Source organism: Pogoniulus pusillus, chromosome 19, assembly GCF_015220805.1.
Source record: "Pogoniulus pusillus isolate bPogPus1 chromosome 19, bPogPus1.pri, whole genome shotgun sequence".
Taxonomy (NCBI): Eukaryota; Metazoa; Chordata; class Aves; order Piciformes; family Lybiidae; genus Pogoniulus; species Pogoniulus pusillus.
Window position 1 is genome coordinate 11,488,178 of NC_087282.1, and position 15,463 is coordinate 11,503,640.

The window sequence follows — 15,463 nt, forward strand, 5'->3', positions numbered from 1 at the left end:
TGAGGCTGCTCCTTTAAGACAAGTCCCAGCCCGGTCCTCTGCTGGGGCCACTGCTGATTCCTAACATGTGTTGGCTGCACGATGCTGGGGCAGGAAGCAGCAGCCACCCGGGAGGTGACATCATCCTGCAGCTCAGGAGGCCCTCTCTAACCTACCTGGAATGCTCCCTCAGATGTTTGCCTTTCAGTTTGATCTTTGCTGAGGTGTTTGGGGTTTTTTTGAGGGAAGCCTCCTTCCCTGTCACTGTGTCCTTGCACAGCTCCATGGGTAGGTCAATGCTTCCAGCCAAGGTGCTGGCTCACCTCACCTTCTCGACCTCTGTGTCGTGCTCAGTTCTGCTCTTACCACAGCAAGCAACCTCTCCTGGGGTGTCAGAGACCAACCATCCTTCCTTGGCCTTCTCCTCCATGGTCAGGGTGGTTCATCCCACCCATGGAGCAGCCTAACTTTCTACCTTGGAGCTGCATGAGGAACCTGGGGCAGTGTATTTGTTGGAAGTGATGATCCAGTGTTGGAAGGAGGAAAAGCTGGTTTGGGAGCAGGTGGGAGATGCTGTGAGAAGGCACTTGAACAGCAGGAGGACTCCCTTGTGCTGTAGAAAGGTGGGAGGTGTGAGGGCCAACTCATCCCTCTGAGGGTGATTCCATGTTCCCTGGGTGATGCTCTGCCCCACGGGTGGAGATCAGGGAGCTGTGGTGGATCTGGCTGTGGGGTGTGTTTGTCTGGGAAGTGGGTCAAGCTTTCCAGTGCATGTGTGCTGGGACCTCTACTCACCCTCCAGTATGGACCTCTGGGGCACTGCCATCAGCCAGACCTCTTGAGATGCTCAACATCCTGGGCAGGAGAAGAGACTTTGAAAAGCTGGAGATGGATCTATGAGGACCAGGATGGAGACAAGGGATGGAGGAGGGTAAGAAGCTTCTTGTTGTGTGGGACACTTCTACAAGGCTGCTTCAGAGGGGCTGCTCTTGGGAGATGTGGTGCTCCAGTGGCTTGATGCAGTATGGCTGAGTCCTTGATGTGTCTTCCAAGGTGGTATTCCCTTCTGGAAGTGCTTGGTGCTGGAGGTGGTTCTGCAGCTGGGGCCATGCCAGGTCACCAGTGCCTGTCCCCACCTGTGGAAACCAAAGAGTGGCACTGGGATCAGTTTGGGAATGCAAGGGAGGGATGCCCCATGCTGGGACATTGGTCCCACCTCCTGCAGCTAGTTTGAACCTTCTCAAAGAGTCAGAGCCACTCTTTGCCACTGATTCCTGAGCAGAAGGTCACCATCCTGACACTAGGCATGGGCAGAAACTCAGCAGTGGCCCTGGGAGCCCTGCTGCCCAAAGCAGAGAGAGATGACTAAAACCAAGTCTTTGGTGTCCTCTTTGGCCCAGAGTTCTCTTAACTTCACAGCAGGTTCAACCTGTGGTGAAACGTGGATGGAACCATCTGCTGAAGGGTGCTGTGCTGGGAGATACACTTGGTCCTCCAAAGAGCCACTCAGAGGCTGGGCTGCTGGGGAGGGTGGTGGGGTGGGAGAAGGGTCTGCTGCATCTAGGCAGGGACAGGGGAAGGAGGAGGAGAGGTTTGGGGTTGCCCTCTAGAGATGTGGCTGTTGCCATGTGATGGGCAGGCTGAGGGCATGCAACTCATGGGCAGGACCAGGGCTGCTGCACTGCTGGAGCAGGATGTGGGACAACCCAAGCAGACATGACTCAGCACCCAGACAGTGTGACTCAGCACTCCAGAAGTGCTGTCTGGCAGCACCTGAGTGCTGATGCTGCAGTAACTTGAGTCTCCATAACTGGGCACCCACTTTGTCCCTGGGTTCTCCTCCAAGAACCCCCAAAGTTTCCATAATAGGTGGGATCTGTGCCCCTTTGAGGGACACCCAGAGAAGTTCTTCTTTCTCAGCTGCACCCAAAACATCCCTCTGGGAAGGGAGACTCAGTAATGGCATGGGCAGGATGATGGAAGTTGGCTTGGGGTGGTCCTGGAGGGTCTGCAGATGTGAGCACTCCACAGGTCTGGAGATTCTCACCCCACAGCTCTCCTTTCTTCTCACATTTATTCTTTCCCCTGAACTCACCTGAACCAGCCTCAAAATGCCCATCTGGGGCCAGTCCCTTGGCCAGACCTGTGCAGAGACCTTCAACCTGACCTCCGAGAGGTCTTAAGATGCTGCCCCCCCATAGACACAGACCCACTGATGTCTGTGGACATCTCCGTGGGGTCCAGAGTCCCTCTGCTCTGTTCCTGGGAATTTGGAGAGCCTTACAAACCCTGTGGAGGCTGCCAGAGGTTGGACTAACATCAGGAACGCCGTGGCTGGAGCTGACTCAGAGCTTCCCACCGCAGGTTTCCTGCTGCCTCAGGGCTTTTTTGTGCCTTCCTCCCACCTCCTCCTCCCCAGGACTTCCCAGCCCCTTGCAAAGATGCTGAGGCCCATCCACACCTCCCCCGAGCTATAAGTGGTTCCCCTGCCCTGGCTGAAGCAGCTCATGGGGCCAGACTCTGCTCACCACCTTCTTCCAGCTTGTTGGAAATGCTCCTTCTGGGTGACCTTTCCTTGCCTTGTGTTGATGTACACCAAGCTTTGGCTGCTGAGAGGCAGCAGGCTTCAGGCTTCCTTTGGCCATCAGCCATGAGGACTCAACCACTTCCCCACCACACTCTCCTAAGTGCTTGGTCTAGGAGAAGCCCCCAGCCCTTTTTTACCCGTCAGGTCTCTCCCTGCCTGAGGCTAGGGACAGGGTTTGCTTGTCCCTGTTATCATGGGGGACAGAGACCTTCCCTGCCTGGCTGCATGAGGCCATTTGCAGAGCTTGCCCAGCCCTACACACTGCCAGGTGTAGGATTGAGTCTGGAGGGGTTGGTAGTCACCTGAAATGAGACAGGACAGGTGGGTTTGGATGGGCACAAAGTGATCCTCCTTGACCACAAGCTGTTGTGTGTGGTCTCCAGGAGGATCTGGGCTGGCTTGGCTCAGTCTTCTCCTCTCACACAGCATAGTTTAGCCCCGGGGTCCATCCTGGCACCCCAGAGGACACTGTCCCCATCCTAGGGCTGTCCCAGCCACCTCTGAGCTGTTAAACTGGGACAGAGCTCCTGGCTCTGCTGGGCTGCATGGGGTGGAAGGGAGCTCCAGCTACTTCTGACTCATCACTTGGCTTTTGCAACCTCCTGGCAAAGCAGAGCAACAAAACAAAGAGAAAATAAGGAGGAAAAAGGACTTTTGGAGCCCAGCTGGGGCGTGGCTCCATCAGCTGTCTGCGTGGGCCAGCTTCTCTCTGGCCCTGACCTGGTTCTCCTGTCCCAGCCCCACTTTCCTGCTCGTCCTTCAAGCCAGCTGCTGCTGCTCTTGCCTTTGCAGCAGGAGCAGAGCCCTGGGGACAGCCCAGCAGAAGGCATTTGGGCAGCTCCTCCTTGTACTGCCACCTCCTGGTGCTGCCCGAGGCCCAGGGTTACATGGGTGCAGGTCTCTGCGTGCCAGAAAGGTCTCTCATGGTGCTGAGGGACGTGGCTCAGTGGTGACCTGGCAGTGCTGGGTTAAGGGTTGGACTCCATGAGCTTAAAAGCCTCTTCCAAACGAAATGATTCCAGGATTTTACCAGAGGTGGCTAAAAAGGTGCCAGTTTGGAGGCTCTGTGTCCATGGTGTTAGCCACACGTGGTGGCAAGCTGTGTGCCACCAAGGGTGGGGACCAAACCACCCTCACTCTGTTTTCTTCCAGGAGAGGCTGCTGCTGTGGTGCTCAGCCTGGTTTCTGTGGGGTGGGAAAAGCAGATGGAGATCCTGGCTGCTCCTTCTGCTGCCTTGGAGCTCTGGGCTGGGCTAGGCTACACCAAGCCTTTTATTTCTCAGGCACTGGCTCGTTTTTAGCTTCCAAGCATCCAGACCTCCACAAGTAGACCTCCCAGAAGTTGTGCACTGAGCAGCTGTGACCTCTCTGCCCCTTCTGGATGGAGCTGTGGGGTAGCTGGAGATGTATGACAGGGACATCCCCCCTGCAGTGGACACTTTCCTTCGCTCCCTGCTCCTGCATTCATGAGGTAAGCTGACTCCCTGAGAGGTGAGCAGTGGAAGGAGCTGGGACAACCTGGGTAAAGCTGCTTGAAATTCCAGCCCCCATCCTGGCCTTCAAGCCAGCTTGGTGCTGCTTTGCTCAGATAGCTTCTCTCTGGTCCTCCAGTTCCTCTGTCCTGCAGGTTCTCCACACCTCTTCCATCACATCCCGCAGGTGGCAGCCTCCGGCAGAGCTGAGTCTCAGCAGGACAGGGCTGGCGGCACCTCGGTGAGGGTTGGGAAGTGGTAGAGCTGCTTTCTTGTGCAGCCTTCGCTTTGGCACACGGCGAGGGGATGAAGGGCCAGGTTCTGCCTGCAGCTCCTTCTCTGCGCTGGGCTCCTTTCTCCCAGCTCTGACTCCTCTCACGTCCGATCTCCTCGCTCCCTCTAGTGGGACCATTCTGTGGCCTGTGCACGCACCAGTGGCCGCGTTTCTCCTCACGTTTCTCCTCTGGTGTCTCGGCAGCTTCCTGGAGAGCTTCCTTTGGTCATCTACACCACGGAGGTGTCCCCCAGGCTCCTGATTCTCCACCGGCACATCCCCAGCTCCTGCAGTGGTGACTGACACACAAGCTCCTGTGAGACCAGGAGCAACAGACCCGGTGCCAGTAGCATTTGGGGCCATGGTGGAAGGTCCCTCAAACACCAGCACCTCCACACACACTCCCAAAGGCGTTGGGAGGGGACCAAGGGGACCCAGCCATGGCTGGGTGTGGAGCTCATTGTGTTTCTGAAGGTGCTTGGGGCTGGGATTAATTGCCAAGGTGGTGTCTGAACCTGCCTTTAACAGGAACTTCTCCTGTTCCTGGGGCTTCCCAAACCAGTCTGGCATGGCTTAACTTCTCTACAGATCTACCAAATGCAAGCTCCTGCAGCTGGGCCAAGGCAATGCCAAGCACAAATGCAGGCTGGGCAGTGAGTACCTGGAGAGCAGCCCTGAGGAGAGGGACTTGGGGGTGCTGATGGATGAGAAGCTCAGCATGAGCCAGCAGTGTGCACTTGCAGCCCAGAAAGCCAACCAGAACCTGGGCTGCAGCAGAAGTGTGGCCAGCAGGGTGAGGGAAGTGATTCTCCCCCTCTGCTCTGCTCTGCTCTGCTCTGCCGAGACCCCACCTGGAGTCCTGCATCCAACTGTGGAGCCTCTATTACAAGAGAGATGTGGAGATGCTGGAGTGAGTCCAGAGAAGGCCAGGAGGATGCTCAGAGAGCTGCAGCAGCTCTGCTGTGAGGACAGGCTGAAAGAGTTGGGGCTGCGCAGTCTGGAGAAGAGAAGGCTCCCAGGTGACCTTTCAGTATCTGAAAGGGGCTACAAGAAAGCTGGGGAGGGAGTTTTTAGGCTGTCAGATAGGGATAGGATGAGGTGGGGGAATGGAACAAAGCTGGAGTTGGGGAGATTCAGCCTTGAGGATAGGAGGAAGTTCTTCACTATTAGGGTGGTGAGAGGCTGGAATGAGTTGCCCAGAGAGGTGGTTGAGGCCCCATGACTGGAGGTGTTTAAGGCCAGGCTGGATGAGGCTCTGGTCAGGCTGATCTAGAGTGAGGTGTCCCTGCCCATGGCAGGAGGGTTGGAACAGGATGATCCTTGTGGTGCCTTCCAGCTCTGACTGCTTCTATGATTCTATCCCCAGGGTTGGCTTCCTTATACCCATCCCTTCTTTGCTGCTGTCAAGGACTTCTTCCCCTGCCCACATGGCCTTAGAAAGGACCCACAGGGCCAGGAATATACTGGCACCACCCCACCCCAGGGGTCATTTTTGACCTGGAATTTGGGGGGTTTGCACCATGAGGGGCAGCTTGTGGCTTTGCTTTTGGGGTCTTCCTTGAGTGTGGCCACTCTAGGAGGGAGAGGAGAAGAGGAGGAGGAATGGGTGTGCTGGTTTTGGCTGGGATGGAGGCAGGTTTCTTGCTTGTAGCTGGTTCAGTGCTGCGGTTTGGGTCCAGGGTGGGACAAACCATGACTGAGCATTGATGGTTGTTGCTCAGGATTCGAGGACTTTCCAACCTCTGCACAAAGAACTGGAAGGGAGCATGGGCAGGAGAGATGACCTGAACTGGTCAAAGGGGTGTCCCACCCCATAGGACAGTCATTCCCAGTCTGTAAACTGGGGAGAGGTGGCTGAGGGGGACTGATCACTGGTGGGGCATTGGTCAGAGGAGGGGTGAAGAGCTGCATTGGGCATCCCTTGGGGGGTTCTCTCTCAGGCTACACTTCTCTCTCTGTCTCTCTTTGGTAAAATCCTTTTCTTTGTTATTATTAGCAATTATTTGCCATTGTCACTATTGTGTCTGCTTTGTTATTGATTTTGTTCAGTTATTGATCTCCTCTTATCTCAGCCCAGGAGTCTGACTTCCCTCTCCCCACCCCGATTCTCCTCCTCACCAGGGAGGAGGGGAGTTGGTGAATGGCTGCATGGAGATGAGTTGTCAACTAGGGTTAAACCACGACAGGAGAGGAGAAGGAGAAGATTAGAAGAGGTAGAAGGAGGAAGAGGAAAGGAGGAGGAGGAGGAAGAAGCAAGAGGAAAGGAAGAGGAAAGGAGGAGGAGGAAGAAGAAGCAAGGGGAAAGGAAGACGAGGAGGAAGAGAAGAGCAGAAAGGAGACGACAAGGAAAAGGAGAGGAGGAGGAAGACGACAGGAGGAGGAAAAGAAGGAGAGGGAGTGAGAGGAGCGGCTACGAGAGGAGAGGTGAGGAGGAGGCGAGGCTGTCCCGGGACTCAGCAGCCGAACTGGCCGAGCTCTCTCCCTCCCGCCCCCCTCCGCTCCGACCCGGGGCCGCTCTCAGCCCGCGTCCCGGTACCCTTCCCTGCCCTGGAACATCAAGGTCAGCTCTTGAGCGACAGCGACAAGAGCCCCGGCTCGGGGGGGGCGGCTCCCGTTCCCCCCTCCCCCCCCATCGCGGCGCTTGGCGGCGGAGCCCCGCAGATGTTGCTCTTCCTCCTCCTCCTCCTCGGCAGCCCCAGCAGCTCTGCAGCCGGTCCGGGGGTCACAGGCAAGTGTGAACGTGGGGAGGATGGACGGACGGAGGGGCGCGGGGGAAGATCCGGGAGCCTCCCCCCGCCCCCCGTGTCTGGCTGTCCCGGGTGGTCCCGCTCCGCACGGGACCATTTTGGGGGTGGGGGTTGGGTGATTTTGGCAGCCGGAGCCTTTCCCTGGAATCCGGGGGATATTTTGTCCTGGGTCCTTTGGATGAAGAGCAAAAGCGATCCCCAAAGTTGGGCACCTTCTTTTCCCAGGATAAAAGCTTTTCCGGGAGGATCAGGAAGGGCGGTGAGGGTTTGCCCGGCTCTGAGAGCGGCTTCCTGGCAGCGATCCCACGGGAAAGAGCTCCTCTGCCTCCATCACCCCCCGGGTTGCGCCCCTGCTATAGTGGGAAGGAGGGAAGGGAGTCCCCGAGAGGGCTCTTGTGCCCAGCGAGGGTTTCATGGAGGATTCCTGCCCTCAAAGAAGGTTTTGTGGAAGGTTCCTGCTCCCAGGGAGGGTTTCATATGCACAAATAGGGGTTTATGGCACCCAAAGAGAGGCTCAGGAAGGATCCCTGCTCCCAGGCAGGGTTTCATGGAGAGTTCCTGCTCCCAGGGAGGGTTTCATGTGCCCAAAGAGAGTCTGATGACACCCAGGGTGGTGTTTTTTTCAGCCCAAGGAGGGTTTCCTGCACCCAAGAAGGATGTAATAGAAACTCACTTGTGCTCAAGGAGGGTTTCCTGCACCCAAGAAGGATGTAATGGAAGCTCACTTGTGCTCAAGGAGGGTTTCCTGTGCTCAGGGAGGGTTTCCTGCACCCAAGAAGGATGTAATGGAAGCTCACTTGTGCTCAAGGAGGGTTTCCTGTGCTCAAGGAGGGTTTCCTGCACCCAAGAAGGATGTAATGGAAGCTCACTTGTGCTCAAGGAGGGTTTCCTGCACCCAAGAAGGATGTAATGGAAGCTCACTTGTGCTCAAGGAGGGTTTCCTGTGCTCAAGGAGGGTTTCCTGCACCCAAGAAGGATGTAATGGAAGCTCACTTGTGCTCAAGGAGGGTTTCCTGTGCTCAAGGAGGGTTTCCTGTGCTCAAGGAGGGTTTTCTACAGCACAGAGTGAGTTTTCTTCAGCCAGGGAACGTTCCTTGTGCCCAGGGAGGATTTCATGCGCTCAAGGAGGGTTACCATGTGCTCAAGGAGGGCTCAGGAGGTCAGGCTGAGGCTCAGCAGCCTTGTGGAACCACCTCATTTCTCCTGCAGCCCGCACACTCTCCCCTTGCTACTCTGCCGACCTCAGACCAGCATCGTCGAGCCTGGTCTCGGCCGTGGGCTGCACGGTGCTCCTGACAGTGCCACCCCTGAACACCAGCCAGGTTGTCTTCTGGGAATACCAGTCTGGCCCATGGGAAGGAGTCATCCTCAGCTACACTCTGGATGGAGCCACCAACACCTCTCGCCCCTACGAGAACCGTACCAGGTTCAATGAGACGGACTCCTCGCTGCAGCTGGTGCTGCAGAAGGGTGATGATGGACTCTACAGGTTCAGCTCCGGCTTGGAGACCACAGACTGGTTCCAGCTGCGTGTGCTGGGTGAGTGCCAAGGGGACAAACCCATGTCTGGCAGTGGGGAGCCGTGGGTTTGAATGCTGACGCTGGCTCCCTCTCTCCCAGAACCGCTGCCCGAGCCAGAAATCGTGGGCAACGTCTCTGTGAAGGCTGGGGGCAGCACCAAACTGGTTTGCAGCGTGCTGGGTGGGAAGGTGGACTCCTACTGGTGGAAGAAAAATGGGGAGCTGCTGCTGGGCAGTGACCACATCCAGTTTGTGGACCATGGCACCTTGTGCATCCTCAAAGCCTCCATGAACGACAGTGGCTACTACACCTGTGTGGTCCGCAACGAGGTCAGCCAGAACGAGGCCTCCTTCCTGCTCCATGTCCTGAGTAAGTGAGGATTCTTCCTGATGTCCAGGAGAAACTGCCCTCAAAGCCTCTCCTCCTCTTGCCTGGTGCCCCCAGTACCTTATCCTTTTGCCTGATGATCCCCAAACCCTCATCCTCTTGCCTGGTACCTCAAGTGCCTCATCATCTTGCCTGGTGTCCCCAGACCTCTCATCCTTTTGCCTGGTGCTCCAGGTGCCTCATTATTTTGCCTGGTATCCTCTTGCCTGGTGTCCCCCAGTGCCTCATCCTCTTGCCTGGTGTCCCTGGTGTCTCAGCCTCTTGCCTGGTGTCCCCAAATCTCTCATCCTTTTGCCTGGTGCCCCCAGTGCCTCATCCTCTTGCCTGGTGTCCCCCAGTGCCTCAGCCTCTTGCCTGGTGTCCCATCCTCTTGCCTGGTGTCCCCAAACCCCTCATCCTTTTGCCTGCTGTCCCCACACAGCACATCCTCTTGCCTCCAGACCCCACATTGTGCCTTTGCTGGGTGCCCCCAGGTGCCTGCTGGCAGCAGGCAGTTGCCTGGGGGCTGTGGGAAGGGCCTTGCACGGGGGCTGGCTGCAGGGCCCCTCTGTCTTCTCCTCTGCAGATTCTCCAAACGTGGTGCTGCCTGTGATCCTGGCCTGCGTGGTCGTTGGCTCGCTGGCTGGTGAGTGGTGGGGGTGGGGCTGTGGGTGGGTGCTGAGGATGGGTGGGGGGAGAGGACCTAGGCTGAGCTCGACAGGACCTGCAAACCCTCACCCCACGGGCTGGGGTTGGGGCTTTGTCACTGCTGTGGTTACAAGCAGGGTGTGCCCAGTCCCAGAAGGTGATGGAGTGATGATGTCTTGGTGTCTTCCCCCATCCCAAAATCCCAGGGGCATTGGAGGATGTCCCACAACCCTTCTAGGGGGAAGAGTTTTGACACCTCCTACCCTCCCCCTGCTCCAGCTCTGCCCACAGAAGGTTAAAGGAGCTTCCTTCCTGCATGGTTCTCCTTTTCCTTTCTGCAAGAGTGGTCAGGCATTGAAGTAGGTTGTCCTTGGAAGTGTTCAAGAACTGTGGGGACATGGCTTAGTGGCCATGGTGGAAGTGGGTTGATGGTTGGACTCAAGGACTTTAGAGGTCTTTACCAACCTCTTAATGATTCTCCTCCCATTCTGGAGCTGCAGAGCACTTTCTTCATCCCTTGGCAGAGTGAGGTTTTGGAGTGTCACGTTGCTAATTGCAAACTGGGAGGGAGGGGAACCCCTAGAAAAGACCAAGTCTGGACCTGAGAAGAGGAGCTGGTGGTTGAGAACAGAAGTGGGAGGCTCTCCTGGGTGTTTTGGTATTGCACAAAGGTTTCAGGTTTTTCCAGTGAAGAGCCTCCAGGCACTGGGGAGGTGCTGGAGAAGCTGATGAGTGTGATCCTGCCCTCCTCATCCCCTTGACACTCCCTTTGTCTTGCTCACAGACAGAGCTGGGTTGGGACCACCTGTAGGATACAATGGGGCGGGGGGGGGGGGGTGTGTCTGCAGCTTCCAAGCACCCACAGTAAATCAGGGAGTGCTGATGGAGGTGTGCCAGCCAAGCCTTGCCATGCTGTGCCTGAGCACCACCTCTGTGGTGTTCACTGGAGGTGCTGGTTTGTTCCCAGGTGTCTTTGTGTGGTGCAGGAGAAGAGGTCGCCAGCGCCTGTAGCTGAGATGCCTTCAGCTCTCCTTCTGGAGCTGGCTCTGCCATAGGTATGGACCAACATTCCATTGCATCCCAGACTGGATTGGGTGGGAAGGGACCTCTAAAGGTCATCTAGTCTAGCAGGGACATCTGCAACTAGAGCAAGTTGCTCAGAGTCCCCCAGCAACCTGGCCTGCAATGGTGCCAGGCATGGGACATCTGCCACCTCTCTGACAACCTGGGCCAGGCTCTCACCACCCTCAGAGTCAAACATTTCTCCCTTCTCTCCAGTCTGTGTCTAGTTGACACCACCACCCCTTGTCCAGTCACAACAGGCCCTGCCCAGAAGTCTGTTTCCAGCTTTCCTGTAAGTCCATTTGAATTCCTGCAAGGCCACCAGAAGGTGTCCCTGGAGCCTCTCTTCTCCAGGCTGAGCAGCCCCAGACACTCGGAGCACATCTGTGGCTCAGCTGAGGCCAGAGGCTGGTTTCCAGTAATGCATCCAGACTGACACCAAGCAGAGTGCAGCAAGGCTCTGAGGCAGAGCAGAGGCAGCTGGTGTGCAGCCCCACCTCTGACACCTTCTCCTTAATGGCTGGGCTGGTTTTGGATTCTCCAAAAGGCTCCAGAGCTTTCTGGCAAGGGAGTGATTCTTAACAGCTCCCTGGAGCTTGCTCTCTCTCTGTGACCACAAAAGACCTGGGCCACTTTCTGAAGCCTCTCAGGGAGGGTGAGAACAAAGATGTGATGTCCTAAGGGTGGAAAAACCCATCCCACATTGCAGCCAGTTGACAACAAGAGGCCTCTTGCTTGTCTTGTGCAGCCAGCTCCCAGAATACTCCTCCCAGAGATAAGTTGTCCAAGGTAGCTCCTGAAATTTGGAGTAGAGGACAAGTCCAGCACTTCTACTACCAGCACCTTGCAGCTGTTTGAGGTCTCAGAAGGTGTCTGAGTGAGTGGCAGTTGGAGGAGCTATGTGAAGGAGATGGTTTAGATGGAGACCTTTCCTCTCCTGAGTGAGTGGCAGTTGGAGGAGCTATGTGAAGAAAGTGGTCTAGATGGAGAACTTTCTTCTTCTGGGTGAGTGGCAGTAGGAGGAGCTCTGTGAAGGAGATGGATTAGATGGAGACCTTTCTTCTGCTGAGTGGCAGTTGGAGGAGCTCTGTGAAGGAGATGGATTAGATGGAGACCTTTCTTCTGCTGAGTGGCAGTTGGAGGAGCTCTGTGAAGGAGATGGATTAGATGGAGACCTTTCTTCTCCTGAGTGGCATTAGGAGAAGCTATGTGAAGGAGATGGATTAGATGGAGACCTGTCTTCTGCTGAGTGGCAGTTGGAGGAGCTATGTGAAGGAGATGGTTTAGATGGAGACCTTTCTTCTCCTGAGTGAGTGGCAGTTGGAGGAGCTATGTGAAGGAGATGGTTTAGATGGAGACCTTTCTTCTCCTGAGTGAGTGGCAGTTGGAGGAGCTATGTGAAGGAGATGGTTTAGATGGAGACCTTTCTTCTCCTCACAGGTAAAGAGCTTCAGCAGCTCTGTCCTTGCTGCCTTCTCCAGTGGTGGTGGTGGTGGAAGATGCTGCCTGGGGAGTGCCGAATTGTCTGCTGCTGCCTCAACCTCTTCTGGGCTCATCTCCGAGTTGCTCAAGCTGCTGAACCCCACAGCTCTCTCTGTCAGCCACCACCTTGGACTTGTATGTTGTGCTGCCCTTCCCCAGGCCTTCTTGTGCATCCCTGGGGCACAGGTGGGCATGGTCCTGCCTGGTGACCCAACTACTGCAGTACTCCAGACCTCCTCCCCTCTCCTGGGGTTTCCTCCAGAGGCTGTGTGGGGTAAGTGCTTGGAGATGACTCTGGAAAGTGCCTTCATCCCCACCAGCCAGACACAAGGTCCCAGGGAGTGCCATGGGGCTAGGTCCTGCTTCCTCAAGCTTTGAGCCCCTCATGTGGTGTCCCTGGAGCTCACCAGGAGGGCCCAGGGGCTGAGGCTGTGAATGTTTTACTTGGCTTGGCAGTTTGGGTGGAACGAACTGGATGTCAGCCTCAGCTTGGAGCTGCAGTGCAGGTTGTGGAGGTCCATCCTGCAGGTGCACCATGCATGCAGCCACTTGGTGACAAAAGCCACCTCTCTAAGTGGTTAGCAGAGTTCTCTTGGGTCACTTGGGGGGGTGGGGTTAACTGTTTGTTGCTACCAATAAAGCTCCTGGTTGCTCCAGCTGATGTTCTCATGGTCTTTGGGAGTGGGAAATAACCTCTTGGTGGAATGTAAAGCCTGTGGTGGTGGAGGGATGTTGTGCTCTTTGCTGCTGAAATCTGCACAAGCTTCAGGCTTTGGTGGTGGATTGGAGGTGCTGATGTCCTCCAGTCCTGTGGGAAGGTCATTAGCTACCACTGTGGAGCTCCTGCATCCCCATCCTGTCTCAAACCTGGCTTCTCCTGTGGTAGTCACAGCTTGGGGGACTGAGCTGGGGTTAAAAACCAGCTCAGCAGCCTTGCTGAGGAGCTGGGTCAGAGTATTTTTAACCTCTGCCAGTTCCCTGAGTCAGCAGGAGCTGGCAGGCAGCCACCTTGGCTCAGCCCCTAGTGCCAGGGGTGGCTGTGAGAAGGTGCCACCAGAGTGCTGCTGGGCTTCACCCTGTGGATGCTTTTCAGAGGAGGTTTTAGCTTCCAGGTCTAGCTGCTGGCCTTTGTCTGCAGGATTATTCCTTCAGGAGGGTTCTCCAGCCCCTTCTCCAGCTTTGTTGCCCTTCTCTGGGCCTGCTCCAGCTCCTCAGTGTCCTTCTTGGAGTGAGAGGCTCCCAGACAGACACTGAGGGGCTCAAAACTGAACTCAGGATTTGAGGTGTGGCCTCACCAGTGCCCAGTCCAGGGGCACAATCCCTGCCCTGGTCCTGCTGGCCACACTATTGCTGATCCAGGCCAGGATGCTGGTGGCTTCCTTGGCCACCTGAGCACACACTGGCTCACCTCCAGCTGCTGTCAACCAACACCCCCAGGTCCTTTCCAGCTGGGCAGTTTCCAGCCACTGCTCTAAGCTTGGAGCCTTCCTGAGGTTGTTGTGACCCAAGTGCAGGGCCCAGCTCGTGGTCTTGTTGACCTTGCTCTGTGCTGTGCCTGCTGAGCAGATGCTTGCTCCCCCCCACCATAGCTGAAGAACTTTTGTCTGTCACTAGGGAAGACCATGGGAGGATGCTCTGGAGGAGAATCATAGAACAGTAGAGGTTAGAAGGGACCTCTGGAGATCATCCAGTCCACCCCCTCTGCCAAGGCAGGCTCACCTAGATCAGATCACACAGTAAAATGCCCAGCTGGGTTTGGAATCTCTCCAGAGAAGGAGATTCCATCACCTCTCTTGGCAGCCTTCTCCAGGGCACTGTCACCCTTAAAGAAGTTCCTTCTCCTGCTTTTTTTGAGCATCTGTTGACAAAGAGGAGGTGCTGGTGAGGACCCAAGGCAGGGACCAGTGCCTGCTGTGGGTTTCCTGAAGGGATGGACATGAGAGTTGGGTCCTCAGCTGATCTGGCCACTCTCATAGAGGTGTTGCCAGTTTAGTGCCCATCAGACCTCTCCCAGGAGCAAGGGTGGTCGGGGCTGGACAGTCGCCCTGCAGGGATGATCCATAAGGATGGACCCAGAGTCAGGCAGCATTCCCAGGCTGGGATTCTGTCTCCCGTAGAGAAAAATCTCGCAGGCAGAGGCTTCATTTTGGGTAGGAAAAGAGCAGATTTTGTAGCAGAGCGGCAGGAGGGGGCGCAGGACTCCGCTGCTGGGAGCAGCCGAGGCTGTTCCGCCTCAGCAGCTCATGGCTCAGCCTGCTTGCTCCTTTTCTTGGCCCAGTTTGCCCATTCCTGGCCTGCTGCCCTCCTCCTCCTCCTCCTCCAGCCGAGGCAGCAAAGCCCTCATGATCGTTCCTACTTTGCCAGACTGTTTCCTATCCTTTTGGACTCATTCGCTCCTCTCCAGACGAGAAGTTTGCTGCTTCCAGTTCTCATCGCTGTGGTTGTGGAGGGTATCTGGAGATCTTTCAGGGTCTCAAGTCCCAGTTGTGTTCTTTAAGGATGCTCCTGCTCCTCAGGCTTGCGGATATTCCCCAGGGACACCCGGAATCCAGCCTGGTGTAGGATGAGGGGTGGTCCAGGGCAGCCAAGAAGATAAGGAACGTGGAAAGAGATCCCTTTGCTATACGCAGCATCCCAGTCCCTCGCGCACCACCCCTGCCCCACCCACGACATCCCAGACCATCCCATATCATCCCAGTCCCTCCTGCATCATCCCAGCCCCTCCCACAGTATCTCAGCCCAACCCACAGCATCCCAGCCCCTCCCACAGTATCTCAGCCCAACCCACAGCATCCCAGCCCCTCCTGCATCATCCCAGCCCCTCCCACAGTCTCAGCCCAACCCACAGCATCCCAGCCCCTCCTGCATCAGCCCAGCCCCTCCCACAGTCTCAGCCCAACCCACAGCATCCCAGCCCCTCCTACATCATCCCAGCCCCTCCCACAGTATCTTAGCCCAACCCACAGCATCCCAGCCCCTCCTGCATCATCCCAGCCCCTCCCACAGTCTCAGCCCAACCCACAGCATCCCAGCCCCTCCTACATCATCCCAGCCCCTCCCACAGTATCTCAGCCCAACCCACAGCATCCCAGCCCCTCCTACATCATCCCAGACCCTCCCACTGTATCCGAGCCCAACCCACAGCATCCCAGTCACTCGCGCACCATCCCTGTCCCACCCACAACATCCCAGCCCCTTCTACATCATCCCAACCCCTCCCACAGTATCTCAGCCCCTCCCACAGCATCCTTCCCAGTCCCACGTCATCCCAGCCCCTCCTATCCCCACACCAGCCCCTCCCACACCATCCCAGCCCAATCCCCCA

The 15,463-nt window shown here is 56.5% G+C and overlaps 1 protein-coding gene across 1 annotated transcript; it reads left to right on the forward strand.

The window, feature by feature from the left end:
• Nucleotides 1–6,973: 6,973 nt before the first annotated feature.
• Nucleotides 6,974–12,379, forward strand: LOC135184143 (HEPACAM family member 2-like). The gene is made up of 6 exons (XM_064159734.1): nucleotides 6,974–7,040; nucleotides 8,269–8,598; nucleotides 8,680–8,949; nucleotides 9,533–9,592; nucleotides 10,562–10,649; nucleotides 12,097–12,379. Exons 1-5 carry the CDS (start codon nucleotides 6,974–6,976, stop codon nucleotides 10,603–10,605), a joined length of 771 nt encoding a protein of 256 aa, XP_064015804.1. The 3' UTR covers nucleotides 10,606–10,649; nucleotides 12,097–12,379.
• The last annotated feature ends 3,084 nt before the right edge of the window (nucleotides 12,380–15,463 follow it).

Bases quoted from the DNA above. Each gene is read 5' to 3' on its own strand.
- LOC135184143 (XM_064159734.1), top strand. From the start codon at position 6,974: ATGTTGCTCTTCCTCCTCCTCCTCCTCGGCAGCCCCAGCAGCTCTGCA. The intron at 7,041-8,268 runs GCAAGTGTGAAC...TTTCTCCTGCAG, and splicing joins AGCCGGTCCGGGGGTCACAG to CCCGCACACTCTCCCCTTGC. The intron at 8,599-8,679 runs GTGAGTGCCAAG...CCTCTCTCCCAG, and splicing joins GTTCCAGCTGCGTGTGCTGG to AACCGCTGCCCGAGCCAGAA.